General features: G+C 47.6%; 1 protein-coding gene across 1 annotated transcript in view; it reads right to left on the reverse strand.

Moving 5' to 3' along the window:
* Nucleotides 1-13,787, reverse strand: part of Zkscan7 (zinc finger with KRAB and SCAN domains 7) — a 30,800-nt gene extending 17,013 nt beyond the window's left edge. The window contains exons 1-5 of the mRNA XM_060386119.1: nucleotides 11,947-13,787; nucleotides 9,835-10,000; nucleotides 8,217-8,290; nucleotides 7,835-7,949; nucleotides 4,543-5,932 (exon numbers count right to left, since the gene is read on the reverse strand). Of these exons, the coding sequence (XP_060242102.1) occupies nucleotides 4,543-5,932; nucleotides 7,835-7,949; nucleotides 8,217-8,290; nucleotides 9,835-10,000; nucleotides 11,947-12,360 (2,159 nt within the window). The 5' untranslated portion in view covers nucleotides 12,361-13,787. The remainder of the gene's footprint in view (nucleotides 1-4,542; nucleotides 5,933-7,834; nucleotides 7,950-8,216; nucleotides 8,291-9,834; nucleotides 10,001-11,946) is intronic.
* Between the last annotated feature and the right edge of the window lie 940 nt (nucleotides 13,788-14,727).

The following is a 14,727-nucleotide window of genomic DNA, read 5'->3' on the forward strand; positions in this document are numbered from 1 at the left end:
GAAAAACAGCCTCGTGGAAAACAGCCCCCGTGAAAAGGTGAGTGATGTTGGTCAGCTGAAAACTACATGGATTTTGTGAGCTGGAAAACATGCTTATGTAGACTCTGAGAAGGCAAAAATAGAAGCCCACAGACAGTGAATGCTTTCTGCATTTCTAAACTTTGCAACCATTCGGAATGCTTTGCCTCTTTGCCAACTCCTGCGGCTGACTCCTGGGGGTCTCTCCACCTCTGCTGAGCGGTTCAGCTGGTTTGCTGCTTTACTGTTTGACTGGACTGCTGGTATCCTGATGACTGCGATTGGTGTATCCAAAAAACCTAATGACCCTGATCAGAAGGAAGTAGATAAAAGCGGTCCACAGCCCCTTTTCCTACTAATTTAACTAAGGTCAGGGCGTGGAGAGGAAGGCAGAGGCATTTAAGAACATTTAAGTAAAGCAGGTATTTGAAAAATCTAAGCCTACAAGAAATACAGGCTCCAAACCACTGAGCCACTTCTCCATTCCCCCACACCATGTCAGAATTTAAAAACTCATGACTTGTGTCTGAAAGGGTTAGACTAACTTTGTAACCTGTATGTCTTCTAAAGCCTATAGCTTTGAGTTTTAGGTTCAGGTTAAGCTAAAGCCTCTTAGTACCTTTCCAGAGAATGGAGGAATGTGGCCCTATCTGTGAGGACAGATATAAAAAAAGGCAAGCAAGCAGTGACCTTCACTCAGCAAAAAAAAGGGACCAGACCCTTGTCTTTGAGATAGCATTTCTTAGCAACGAACCCAGACTTTTTCTGAGTAGCTTTTGACCTCCAGCCAAAAGTCCACAGCCCCAGTCTTCAAGGAGGAGCTAACCACCCCCACCTTAACTTGCAGCTGCATTCACATTTGGCAGGACTGGCCAAGCTTGAGCACCTAAGACTAACCAATTATCTTACTTTATAGCTTCCTCATCCAATCCTAAATTGCCAAAACTGCAACTTCAAATCTCCCGCAATTTTTCTTTTAAAAATCTAAAGGCCTTTGTCTCCGGGTGCCACTCTTTGCTGACCGGCAGGGGTGACCCCATTGTGCAACGGTTAATAAACCTCTTGCTTTTACAACGAGTCTTGGTCTGGGGGAGTTTCTGGGAAGGGCGCGATCTTGAACTCCTGAGCTGTGAGACCCAAGGTCTTACATATCAAGCTTGGTGTCACACACCTTTGATCCCCAGCACTTGGGAGACAGAGGCAGGTGGATCTCTGTGAATTCAAGGTCAGTCTGGTATATAGTGTGAGTTCTAGAGTAGCCAGAGCTAAAAGTGAGACCCAGTTTCAAAACAGAACAAACAACCCCCCCCCAAAAAAAAAGAAAACAAAAACAAAAACCCTGAAACCAAACCAAACAAAATACCTGGGACAGGAAAAATGTCTTAGCAGTTAGGAGCACTGGCCGCTCTTTTAGGAGTCTTGGGTTCAACCCCAAATACACACATAGTGGCTCCTAACCATCTGTTACTCCTGTTCTAGATCTGCTGCCCTCCTCTGGCCTCTGCAGGAACCAGGCACACATGTAGTGCACAGACATACACTCAAGCCAAACAGCCATACAAACAGAAAATAAATATAACTACGTGATTTTCCCTACTTGTTGGTATGATGTTCTTCTGAAATGTATACACCTTACCCTTGTTCATGCAAATGCTGATTTCTCCCCCCACTCTCTGGTTTCAATCTGGACATTGCATTGTGATACTCATTATAAGCATCACCTGTCTCAAATTTGTGTAAACATGCCAAAATAAAACAACCAGACACAGTGTTCAGCAATGGAGGGGAGGATCCGGAGGGGAGGAAGAGGTAGGAGGGAGAAGAGGAGAGAAGCTGGGAGTGCAGAAGCTGGAGGAGAGGTCTTGGAACGACGTGAAGAAATGGACTGGACCTAAGTTATCACTAAAAGCAAGTATAATGGGTGAAATCTGAATGGGAGGAAACTGTGTGGACTTGGAGGTTTAGGATGGAGTAACTATTGCCCAGCATTGTGTTCTAGGTTAACTAAATAAATCCTAGTCTCTGTGTGATTTTGTTATACAGCTGTTTAGGATTAACTGCGGCTTTACTAAAAGATACATCAATATAAATATTAATAACACCAAAATACAACACCTACTAGTTGCGGAACATAGTTGCAGTGTATGTTGGTTTCATGTATGAGGCAAGTGGTTCAGTGTGTATCTCCAGCTCCTTTGTGCTGGACCTCCAGAACTACTTCCCGGGTTTGAATTCTGATTTAGAGTAGACTGGAGACTGGTGGTTACAGATGTTGCCTTTCGGCTCATGTATCTGGACACTGCATCCTCAGTTGGCAGTGCTACTTGGGAAGGTTGACGAACCTTTACGAGGTGGGGCCTTATTTGAGACACTACATTTCACGTGCTTTCCCTGCTTTGTGTGTGTAAAATGTGATCATCAGCTTCCTGCTGGAGCCACAATACCTCTTTTTTCCCCCCTAAGACAGAATTTCTTTGTGTAGCTCTGGCTGTCATTACACTCACAGAGATCCCCCTGCCTCTGGCTCCTGAGTGCTGGGATTAAAGGTGTGCACCACCACTGCTGCCTACCTCTTTTTGTGTCTTCCGTCTTGATAGATTTTATCCCTCTTGAACTATAAACCATAGTAAGCCCTTTTCTCCTCTGAGGTGCTTTTGGTCATGATTTTTTTTAATCACAGCAACAGAGAAGTAACAAACACAGAGGCTAACAAGATAGCTCGGTGGCTAAAGGTGCTTTCTGAGCAAGCCTGGTGACCTGAGTACAGTCCCTGGAACTCACCCAAGGTGGAAGGAGAGAACCAGCCCCAACAAGTTATCTAATCTCCATACACATGCTGTCACACACAGAGAGAAACACACGAGGGGGTAGTGGGGGAGGTGGGTAGTTTTTAAAAATTAAACTGAGGGGCAGTGAAAGAACTTGGCAGGTAAAGGCACTTGTTGCCAAACCTGACAGACTTCTGACTTTGACCAATGAGAGCTTCTTGGAGAGAATCAACTCCCATAAGCCACCCTGTGACCTCCATGGGGACATGCACACGTATGTGACATGTCAATTTTGAAAACCCCCAAGTGGAAGTTGTCACCTTGTTTATTCACACCCACACCCACACACTTCCTTTGCAGACAGTGAAGACATAGCTGGCCTGAAACTTGCTCTGTAGTCCAAGCTGACCCTGGACTAATTAAAATCTGTTTCTGCCTCTCAAGGTGTGTACCCAGATTAAGACCTTTTTCTACACCATGGATTCCTCAATAACTATGTTAGCCTAGAACGTTATTCCACATTTTCGTCAAGAATATTTTCCAAAACTGTGGCACAGCGGGCCTGGAGAGATGGCTCAGTAGGCAGAGAGCTTACATCTAAGCGTGAGGACCAGAGTTCAGCTCTCCAGCATGTGGACAGAAGTGCATGGTGGTCTATGTAACTCAGTGCAGCCATGATGTCAACACACCTGTGACGTAAATTCTGACTATGGTCTGAACCTGCTCACTGAAGAGCCAGTGGTTAACAAGTCTGTGAGTACGATGAACCCTTAAGAGGGACGTGACTGCACAACTGAAGAGTTAGGAAAATGTGCTGTCTCTGTTTTTCACTCTCTTACACATGCAATTAGCTTTTTAAGGACAATGAACAGACAGTTACAACTTGCAGTAGCTCCAGAAGACATTAATGGCTGGACTGTGACACTGCAGATGCACTTCCAACCTTAAAAGCTTGGGGGAGCGGAGCGTGTCCATAATTTAAGGATTATTTGAGTGGAGATTTAAAAACGTATTTATTTAGCAAATAATATAATTGACAATATATGAAAATATATGCTCACAGTGAGCCTACATGTTGGTGTTGAAGTATATAAATCCTTACAAGAGAATCTAACAGTTGTATCATATAGCACCAACTAAAAGCATTGAGATCAGATCAAGAGGTTTGAAAGGAAAAGAATGGAAAGAAAAAGTCCTGGGGCTGGGGTGATGGCTCAGTAGCTAAGAATATGTACTGTTCTTGCAGAGCGCCCAAGTTCAAGTCCCAGCACCAGGTCAGGAACCTCAGGATCACCAGTTCGAGGGCATCCAATGCCCTTCTGTCCTCTAAAAGCACTGCACTCAAATGTACAAACATACACAAATATACATAATTTGAAAATAAGTGAAAAGTTAAAGTCCTTAAATTGGACGAATCTTCAAGGTCATAAAGAAACACAAATTAACAGGGGGCATATTTTTCCAGGGAGGGAACTTAAGTGATAAGAAGCTATATAGTGGGCTAATTTTAAAAAACAAACGTGAAGGCTGGAGAGAAGGCTCAGTGGTTAAGAGCACTGGCTGCTCTGCCCGAAGACTCAGGTGGGATCCCCACCATCCACACAATGGCCAGCAACTGCCTCATTACCTCTTCCGACTTATGTAGGCACCAGGCACCTAAGTGTTATGCATACATACAGGCAAAAACACCCATACACACAAAACAAAAGTGTAAGGGGTGAAGTAAGAGAGCTCTAAGTGCATCTAAGGAAATCCCTAAGACATGGTCTGAAGCAGACTCGCGGGCTTCTCCACCCTGTGAGCTCGCTGATGGTGGGTAAAGGCGGAGCGCTGGCTGAAGGCTTTCCCGCACTCACGACACTCATATGGCTTCTCACCAGTGTGCACTCTCCGGTGCACACTGAGCTGCGAACTGTCACTAAAGGCTTTCACGCAATCTTTACACTTGTAGGGCTTCTCACCAGTGTGCGTTCTTTGATGGATCATAAGGCTAGAACTGTAACTGAAGACCTTCCCACACTCATGACATTCGTAAGGCTTCTCACCAGTGTGAACTCTCTGGTGTATCATCAGGTGAGAGTTCTGATTAAAGCATTTTCCACACTGGCTGCATTTATAGGGCTTTTCTCCTGTGTGGAGTCTCTGGTGCCGAATGAGGCACTTACTTAAGCTGAACTTCTTCCCACACTCTCTGCATTCAAAAGGCTTCTCCCCAGAATGAATTCGTTCATGGTCAATGAGCTGAGAGTTCTGACTGAAGGCTTTCCCGCATTTACTACATTTGTATGGTTTTCCCCCCGTGTGGAGACTCTGATGTCGAAGAAGACACTTACTCCGACTAAAGGCCTTGCCACACTCAATACATTCATAAGGCTTCTCCCCAGTGTGGATTCTCTGGTGGTCAGTAAGATTTCCGTTGGAACAGGCTTTCCCACACTCCTCACACTCATAGAGCTTATTGCTGTGAAGAATAAGACGTTTCCTCTGCATGCACGCCTCCCCACACTCGGTGCACTCGGATTTGTCCCCAGCATGGGTCCTCTTGTGATCAATGAGCTGGAACCTCTGGATGAAAGCTTCTGCACATCCAGCACACTTACTCGGCTTCTCCCCATTAGGGAGGCTCTGGGACTGAGCAAGATGGCAGCTGCGGCCATTAGTCTTCTCACAGTCACTACGTTCACACGGCTTTCCCACCGAGTGTGCTCTGAGGTGAGCAATGCGCTGAGACATCTGCCAGAAGGTCTTCTCACACTCGTTACATCTATAGGGTTTGTCTCCGGTGTGGACTCTCTGGTGCCCAAATTCCCCACACTGATAGAACTTCTGTCTCTGGGCTTCTCCCTGACGCTCAACAGGAATGGAGGGCAGATCTAGATGCTGCCCTTCATCTTTACACTCCTCATTTCTGTCTTCTTCTGGGTTTTTCTTCTCTTTCTTTTCCAATAGATCACTTTCTAGTTCACTCTCATCTTCATCTGAGGGTTGTCCTTCTACCTGTTCTAAAAGACCTTCACAGATATCTCCAGACTCCGGCTCTAGCAGGGCTACTGCAAGGACTCCCTCTGAGGCTGTGTCAAATGAGTCTGGTCCTTTAGAAACATCCTGCTTTGCCGTGTACGCAGAACTTCTTATCCTGTTCTTACCTGTTGCCAAAAGAAAAAAAAAGGAATATATATATATATATTGCTTTGTAGCTAAAAAAAAAAAAAAAGTCCTTTTACAGTAAAGAAATGAGACATTTGAAAAATAGAGAATATAGAAAATATCCCTCTTTTCTTCGGGGCTAGTAAAACACAGAGGGACAATGCTCCACAGAGGAGAAGGAAAGGAAAGGCAGCGACAGAGGAAACTTAGGCTAGCACAACCTAGGTAGGAGAAAGACTAAAAGGAACAGCTAGATTGTGTAGCACAGTGCTGTAGCATCCTCCAGGGTCCCGGTGATACTGTCTCCTCAGTGAATGATAATTAAGTTCCTCTTCGCCGTCACATGGCACAGTTCCACATGTCTCCAAAAGGATGTTGGGCCATGCGTGGCGCTGCTTTTAACCTCAGCTCTTGGGAGGCAGAGGCAGGCAGATCTCATGAGATCTAGGCCAGCCTGGCCTACACAGCTCCAGGCTAGACAGAGCTACACAGTGAGACCTGTGAAGAGAGTGGGAGAAGCTGGTTGACAGGAGGGAAGGTTAGCAAGAAAGACGGCAGGCAAAGATGGCCGTGAGCTGGTAAGGATTTCCACTGTGGTAGCATGGAACACACTTTGCTCTGCGTGACATGTCAGTGGGGATATGTGTACTGGCTCAGATCAGTGCTGAAGGGGACCTGGAGGGCTGGAACACCAGACTGGGCAAAGGAAGGTCTAGAGACCTATAAAAATTAAAGAAGCATCAGTGATTTGAAATATAAGTTAAAGCATGCCATTGCGAGCTTGCCTTTATAATAATAAAGAAATTAACTAGTTAAACACTGGTCCACAGTTTTGGAGACTATGATACAGAATCTGGGGAAAGGTGCAGTAGTCATAAATGGTTATCTTTTTATACATATTTATTTATTATGTAGACAATGTTCTGTCTGCACACCTGCACGCCACAGGAGGGCACTAGGTCTCATTATAGGTGGTTGTGAGCCACCATGTGCTTGCTGGGAATTGAACTCAGGACCTTTAGATGAACAGCCAGTACTCTTAACCTCTGAGCTATCTCTCCAGCCCCCTCATAAATGGTTATTAACAAATACCAAAATGTTCGTTCCTTTAAATCATGCTGCAATGAGCTATGGCCAGCAAGCAAATTAAACAAAAATACTTAGGTTAGTAACTTTTATGTCCACCTTCTGTTGTTTGGCTACTGTCCTAAGTTTGCTGATCAGAATGGGTCTCAGGCCTTGCTGAGAGTCTCCCACAACTGAACATGACTCCAGGTGCCAGCTGGTTAGACCTGGCCAGGTTCCAGAAAGACAAGTCTAGCTTATATATACTTTGTCACCAGCATCTGTTGTGGCCAGTGAATTCAGAACACAGAGGAAACTAGGCACTGCCTTGGTCAGAGTCCTCTCTTCAGGAATCCTGACCCCAAGCATAGAAGATGTGAAGCAGAATGAGCACGGGGCCAGGCGAAGCCACGGAGAGACGAGAGAACTGAAAACGGAGCTGAGAAGAAGCAAGGACAGGGCCAAGGGTGCAGAATACAGAAATGTGTATCAGCTGCATCTGTCATAAAACTCACAGGCTGCACTGCCGTGTCTCCCAGACTGCCACTGCCCAATCTGACTGCTTTATTCTTGTAATTAATTGCTCAAACAGGAGATCTTTACTTCCAAAACCCAAAGGACTCTTTTATAGCCAAGAAAACCCAAATTAGTTCTCTAGTGTTGAGATCAGTTATTAAATAAGGAAATTAAGCTGTTAAACTGGGCGATGGAGGTAGAGAGTTCATTACACACCTCTGCGTTTGCAAACAGTCACAATACAGTTAAAACAAGTCAAAAGAATAGTGAATCTGATGTGTAGAGGACAGACTGCTGGTCCCGGGGATGAGGGTCATTACCCAGTGAGGCCGTGCTGTGCTCATTTTTCACCATCACGTTCTCGTACAGGACACTGTGACTGAGTGTCAGGCTTTTCCACTTTTCCTGCTTACAGTCCTTATTCACTGCAGGCTCCTGGAATGACAAGCTTCGATTTTTCAGAAACCAGGAGAGCAGAGTTCAAGTCACAGAGAACAAAGGGGTGGTGGGAAAGAGCTGGGTCAACACACCAAAAAGACAAAGCTGGGCTGAGTGGAACCCTTTAAAACCAAGAGCAGGGACCTAGCTGCAAAGGAAGCCCTGGGCAGGAGCCTCCTGAGATGGACAGTCTGGAGGTGAGTCCCAGCCACTCCCACCCCCACTACACCCAGACGCTGACTCAAGAAACAGAGCCATACTCACCTGAGGCCTGAACATCCTCAGCACTGAGGCTGCTGCCTGTACGCTGGAGTCCCCCACTTTGGGAAAAGCAGGGCCTAGGGGTGAATATGAACTCAGTGGGTTGAGCCCTCCCTGCTCTCAGCTCCCTACGGTCCATGTGCCTAAGAAAGTCAGATCTTCAAGCATCCAGGAAGCTCCAGATACACTGACTTTTAGCTTCCTAGAGACCTAATCCTAAGTGTGCCAAGAATGTTCTTCAGAGGGCACAACAGACAGCATTTGACAATCTGAAAACTGGGGTTCCTTTCAGGACCCTCTCCAATCTGACTTAAGCTCTATTTATGACTACATTCTCTCTGCTTTCTTTTCCTTACCACTTCTAAGACTGATTTACTACTCTCCTGCCTTAAAACAGTAACAACATTCACACACCCCTCATTTATTCTATGGGTGTGGGTGTTTTATCTGCATTTGTGTCTGTATATACCTGGTGTGGAGACCAGAAGGTGGCATTGGATCCCATGGAACTGGAGTTCTAGATGGTGAGGGAACCACCCTGTAGTGCTGGCAACTGACCCTGGGAGAGCAGCCAGGCCCTCATCTCGGCAGCAGCCTCCTGCCATGTGGAGCTGTTGGAGCCAGCCGTGCCTCCTTCCCCTCCTTCAGTGACTGCTTCTACTTTCATGGCCTACACTTCCCAGTGCTTGCTGCTCTCAGACCTGTCACAGAGCTGTGTACTGGACAGTGTTCCTCACACTGCAACTGCAGTTTCTTTCCTTTCTTTCTTGTTTTTTTAAGATAGTGCCTCACTATGTAGCCCTGGTCAGCCTGGAGCTTGCTATGGAAATCAGGCTGACCGCAAATTCAGAGATCTGTCTGCTCTGGCCTCCCAAGAGCTAGGATTAAAAGCAGGCAGCACTGCACCCAGCCTCCATTCTCTCCTTTTTAAAGGGTTAAAGCTCTTGCTAGCTCCTCCAGAACCCCATACCGTCCCTGCCTCACCATAACGCCCTTCACAGCGCCAGCATCATGCCTGGGATAGTACCGTCTGTATGCATCGTTTGTTTGTGGTAGCTGTTTTGGGAGGCTTTGTTTGACACAGGATATTAATCTGAAGCACAGGCTAGCTCAACACTTACAAAGTAGTCCAGGCTGGCCTTAAGCAATCAGAAATACTCTGAACTAGGCTTTCCAAGTGCTGGAATGACAGGTATGATCCACCCAAATGTGTCTTACGAGGTTGCTTCTTATGTCTATCACTGACCCCCTGCCACCTAGGTAAGAACTCTTAAAGATAATCACAGTTACTGTATGTCTCCAGTCTCCAGCGGGTTTCCAATGACACATGCTTGAGGGAAACAGTACATACATGCACCTAGGTAAGAACTCTTAAAGATAATCACAGTTACTGTATGTCTCCAGTCTCCAGAGTGTTTCCAATGACATATGCTTGAGGGAAACTTAGCACATACATGCACAATTAGAGAATAGATAAAAGGGGCCAACCCAGTCACTAAGGACGGAGGCCAGCTAAGGGAAGTGTAGGATTTCAGTGAGGTGCAAGTTAGGCTGATCAAAAGAAGTGACTCTAGAGGGCAGATGGAAAAATGACTTGAGGACAGAACTGGGAGACAAGTACCAAAGTGTCCACTGGGGAGGTGGTATGCTCTTGGGTCATAGGGAGGACCCAAGAGGGCCTCAGGGGCTGGACCCTGACTGGAAACTGAGGTAGGAGATTGCTCTGTTGCACTTGGAGCTATCATCTTCTTTAAATGCACATCCTGCTCTTGCACTGGAGGTGGAAGCTAGAGATAAAAAACAAAAAAACAGAACTGGGTTCAAAAGTGCATTCGTGAGGGTAGAGCCCCACCTCTAAGACAGCCCATTCAGAAAAGAGCCACAGAAATGAAGGACCAGCCTATCTTTCCAGCACCACCCAGAGAAAGTCTACTGGCTAACTGCCAAGCTTACAGTCTTCCCCACCATCCCTCTCTGAACTCTCCTTGTATGAGCTTGAAGAACAGATTCTAGCCAGTTCAACTGTGTCAGGGCTTTGGGCACACATTTTCTTAAGAAAAACCATGTGAATTATCAACACAGCTCAGATGGTCAACACTGCTAGGCCTGAGGACTGGAGTGAAGATCAGTTCCCACGTTGTCTACTGAATAGTTCTTTGTGTGTGTAAATGTGAGTATGCACATGTGTGTGCAGGTACATGCGCACACGTGTGTAGTAGCTAGGGGATGCTTTCAGGTGTCTTTCTTGCTCAGGCACCACCCACTCTGTCTGAATGTGTACATAGAGGGATCATGTGTAAGAATTATGACACTTTGAAAAACCTGCCTTCTAAGAATCACAGAATAAGTGGCCTCCTAAGACCACTTCGTCTGCTTCAGAACCCTGGGGCTCCTAGGCCAGAAACCTGGTTTAAGCACCAATTCTGGGGTTAGGGAGAGCCTGTCTCAAAAACCAAGCTGGCTGCACACAGCCATGTTCAAGCAGGAAGCAGAGGCCGTGGAGGCATTGTCTCTAATGAGGCTTACTGCCTGTGGGTGGCTACGTACTGGATGAAGGAGAGAAACCAGGTTAGGTTATGATATGGAACTTTATCTTCTGCCCATACTAAAGAGCTTTTGTGTGCACTTCCAGGAGCCAACCAGGACTGCAGAGAAGGTTCAGTCAATACAGTGCTTTACATGCAGTCACGACACCCTATGTGGAGATTCCCAGAACTAACATAAAAGTCAGACATCACAGCACATGCTGGTAATTCCCACCCTGGAGACACCCACATAGTCAGACTCCCTAGGGCTCCTAGGCCAGGAACCTAGCTTCAACACCAATTCCCAGGTCAGGGAGATCTTGTCTCAAAAATCAAAATGCGGCCACACCTACGGAACAACACTTAGGTTGTAGTCTAGTGCATGCGCACGCACACGCCACTGCACATGCATCTCTCCTCCATATGAACACACGGCTACACTCGCACATGCATCTCTCCTCCATATGAACACACGGCTACACTCGCACATGCATCTCTCCTCCATATGAACACACATGTCTACACTTGCACATGCATCTCTCCTCCATATGAACACACGGCTACACTTGCACATGCATCTCTCCTCCATATGAACACACGGCTACACTTGCACATGCATCTCTCCTCCACATAAACACACGGCTACACTTGCACATGCATCTCTCCTCCACATAAACACACGGCTACACTTGCACCTCCCCACACATAAACACACATACATAGTCCTGCTTCAGAGTTTGGCATGTGTGGTTGTTTGATGAAGAATGGCCCCCACAGGCTCACAGATTTGAATGCTTAGTCACCAAGGAGTGGCACTATTTAAAAGGATTGAAGGTGTGGCCTTGTTAGGGAAAATGCCAGTGATGGTGGGCTTTGACATTTCTCAGTTTCTCTCTCTCTCTCTCTGGGTCAGGATACAGAGCTCACTGCGACTTCTTCAGCACCATGTATGTATACCTGTGTGCTACCATGTTCCCTGCCATGATAATGGACTAACCTCTGAAACTGTAAGCAAGCCCACAATTAAATAGGATTTGTATTTGTAGTTTTGCTTATGGCTTGCAGCACAAAGCTGCTGTCCATGTATCAGGGGAAAAGGTTCAGGGATCCTAAGGGCAGACCTGAAGGGTGGGAATGGAGAATACTTATCCCAGGCTAGTCCCAGTGGGAGAGTAGTTCTACATGCTAGGGCAGGCTCCACTGCTTACCTCCCCCGACTCACTAAGGTGTCTTTGGAAATCCTCCACCACAGCCACGGCCTCTTCACCAGTCTCAGGGTGGTGGAGCTGCACCCAGCTCTGCAGCTCCCCGGGCAGGATGCTCAGGAACTGCTCCAGCACCAGCAGCTCCAGGATCTGCTCTTTGGTGTGAACATCCGGCATCAGCCACCAGTGGCACAGCTCCCTGAGCCGGCTCAGAGCCTCCCGAGGCCCAGACATTTCATGGTAACACAGCTGCCTGAAGTACAGCCGGAAGATTTCACAGACAGAAGGGCAGGTCTTCTGGAAGCTGCAGCCCTGTTCCCAGCTCTGGCTTCCTGGCTCTGGCTTCACCACCAAGCTCTCCCGGTGCCTCTGACACACAGTTCTCGGGGTGAAACCTAACAGTCCCCTGCCTTCCATGGTCACTGGGATCCCAAAGGGAAGCTGGTTCCAGCTGCAGCAGGCACACTGAAAACGAGTCTCTGCTTCAAACTGCAGAGTCAAGAAAGGGAGGAAAGTGACACCTACAGAAACAGAGAACAATCAGAGTCCCGGGGTACTCAGTTCTTCCTTGGTGAGATTCTGGAGCTAAAAGCAAAGCTTCAGGGGGAAAAGAAGAGTACAGATAGGGCAATCACTCCAAGTGACTTCCCTTCTCAAACTTGTAATGGCTCTAGTCACTGACAGGATAAAACCTAACTGAATGTCGCGCTTAGCATTCATAGCCTTTCACACCTCTCCAACCATTCTCCCGAAGAACCCAAATTAAAAGGATAGCAATGGCCTCCAATGTAGGGTATTCAACAAAACAGGTTGCTAAAGAAATTTCTAGATTATTTAACTGTTAACATGTCCTATAGTAAGCCCTAAAATTCAAACAGTATATAGCTTTACTTCTGGAATAAACTTATGCTGAAAGTGGAGGCTCTAATCTCTTCAGCTGGTAAATATGTATACACATTTGGGACTAACACTCTACAAATACAGGGAAAACCCGCACTTTATCCCATTTTATTTCCGACAAACTCTTACTCGAGACCCAGAATAAAAACCATTTCTCTTGAAAGAGGTTTTTCTCTGTTGTCGCAGGGGTAAGGCAGCCGGCTTCCCTTGCTGTACTTCTTACTGTAAGTGTGCGTTAACTGCTTTATGCATCCAACAGGCCTCCAAGCTGCTGGAGGGCCACAGCGAGGTACTAGTTAGAACAAACTCTGGAGGCTTTCTACTTAGCTCAGAGCCCTTCTGATCGCTCCTGCTCACCAGCCGTTATTGCTTCAGAGATCTCAAGTATCATTTTTCTTAGTGCAATTGTTTGCAGTTTACAAGATGTGGCTCCATTTTTCTGGACAGACTAAAAAGGCAGGACCGGGCTCATGCACGCATGCGTATGTGTTACACAGGGGCAGAGATGCAGCTAACTTAGCTGACGAAGTTGAGAAAAAAGAAGTTTTCCGGCTTATGCAGGCCATCTGAAAACAGCTTCTCAGAGCAACTAGGATGTGTATGTGGTTCCTGGTATCGGGCCTGAGGAGCCCTGGAGCCCTGAGGGTCAGACGCTTTCCTCTGAGCCTGGTTATCTTAAAAGACAAACGGACCCATCTGTGAGCTAAGAGCACACGCGTGAAGCCCAGGGCGCTTTCCTGCCGTCCTTACGGTCCCGAACGCTCAGCAGCGACGTCGCTGCACCGCGCTGTGCGAGCTCGCGTGGGCGCCGCTCACCTGGCCGCGTCCGCCGGGTGCAGCGCAGGCACACGGGCGCCAACCCGAGCCAAGCGGCCCCGGCACGGGACGAGGCGCCTCTGCCCGGCCAGCCACCCCGGCACCTGCTGGCGCCGCGCCCCGAGTGCCGGCCGCGCCTCCCTCCCTGCCGCACCAGCACGCGTGACGGCTCCGCGTCCCGCGAACAAGGAATAACGATGGCGGGACCGGAAGCGCGAGAGCGTCACTTCCTGTATCTCAGGGATTCCGGACGTCTTGGTTACCGAGGTGAGCAAGAAGCTTGGAAGCCAGGGTCTTCTCCAGGGCGCATCTCGGGTACAAGTGGGTGTCCTGCTGAACTTAAAGCCATTCAGATTCCAGTCAGCTCACTATTGACACTGAAGGGCCCAAACCAAAAGCCATACTTTTCAACAATCAGACTTGACAGCCAGGAGCCGGACCTGATCTCGTGCTACGCAGTTAGAACCCAGTTCCTAATTATTGTTACAGCTATGCTCCAACACGGGGACGGTTTCCCCAATGCAATGTTAAAGCTCTGCTGGAAAAGGTATTCTGCCATTCAGGAGCCAAGAAATACCACAGGACACAACGCACAACACTCCTCTGGTACTCCTGGAGGCAGAGGTAGTCCCAGCCACGGTCTTTAAGGCTAAAGTTGGCCGCCGTGTCTCCACCCCACCACCCTCAGTGCTGCAACCCTGCAGTTTCCTTAGGCCCTACTGGGCTTTTGTGCCTCTTCCTGCCCTCTTCTCCTACCTTCCCTTTGGAGTTGCCTGTAAACCTCACAGCTCTTTTAGGCCCTAATGGCCTTTGCAACTCCATTCTCCAGCCATTTCCTGTGGATGACCCTACCACTAGAGCTCACCTTCTGGCCTCTGTGAAAGTGCTGGTACCAGGTGCATGTCTCCCCTGACATGGCCCTCCCCCTTGAGGACGGTGACAACCCACTGAATGACTTTGTCCTTATTCTCTTCCCTGAGTCCTGGGGATGCCCGTGAATACAGGCTGTGGTGACATTTTCCTTCTCTCTCATCCGCGGGAAAAGCATCTTTCTTTCGTACCCTCTCA

The sequence above is a fragment of the Meriones unguiculatus genome, chromosome 6 (genome assembly GCF_030254825.1).
Source record: "Meriones unguiculatus strain TT.TT164.6M chromosome 6, Bangor_MerUng_6.1, whole genome shotgun sequence".
Classification (NCBI taxonomy): Eukaryota; Metazoa; Chordata; class Mammalia; order Rodentia; family Muridae; genus Meriones; species Meriones unguiculatus.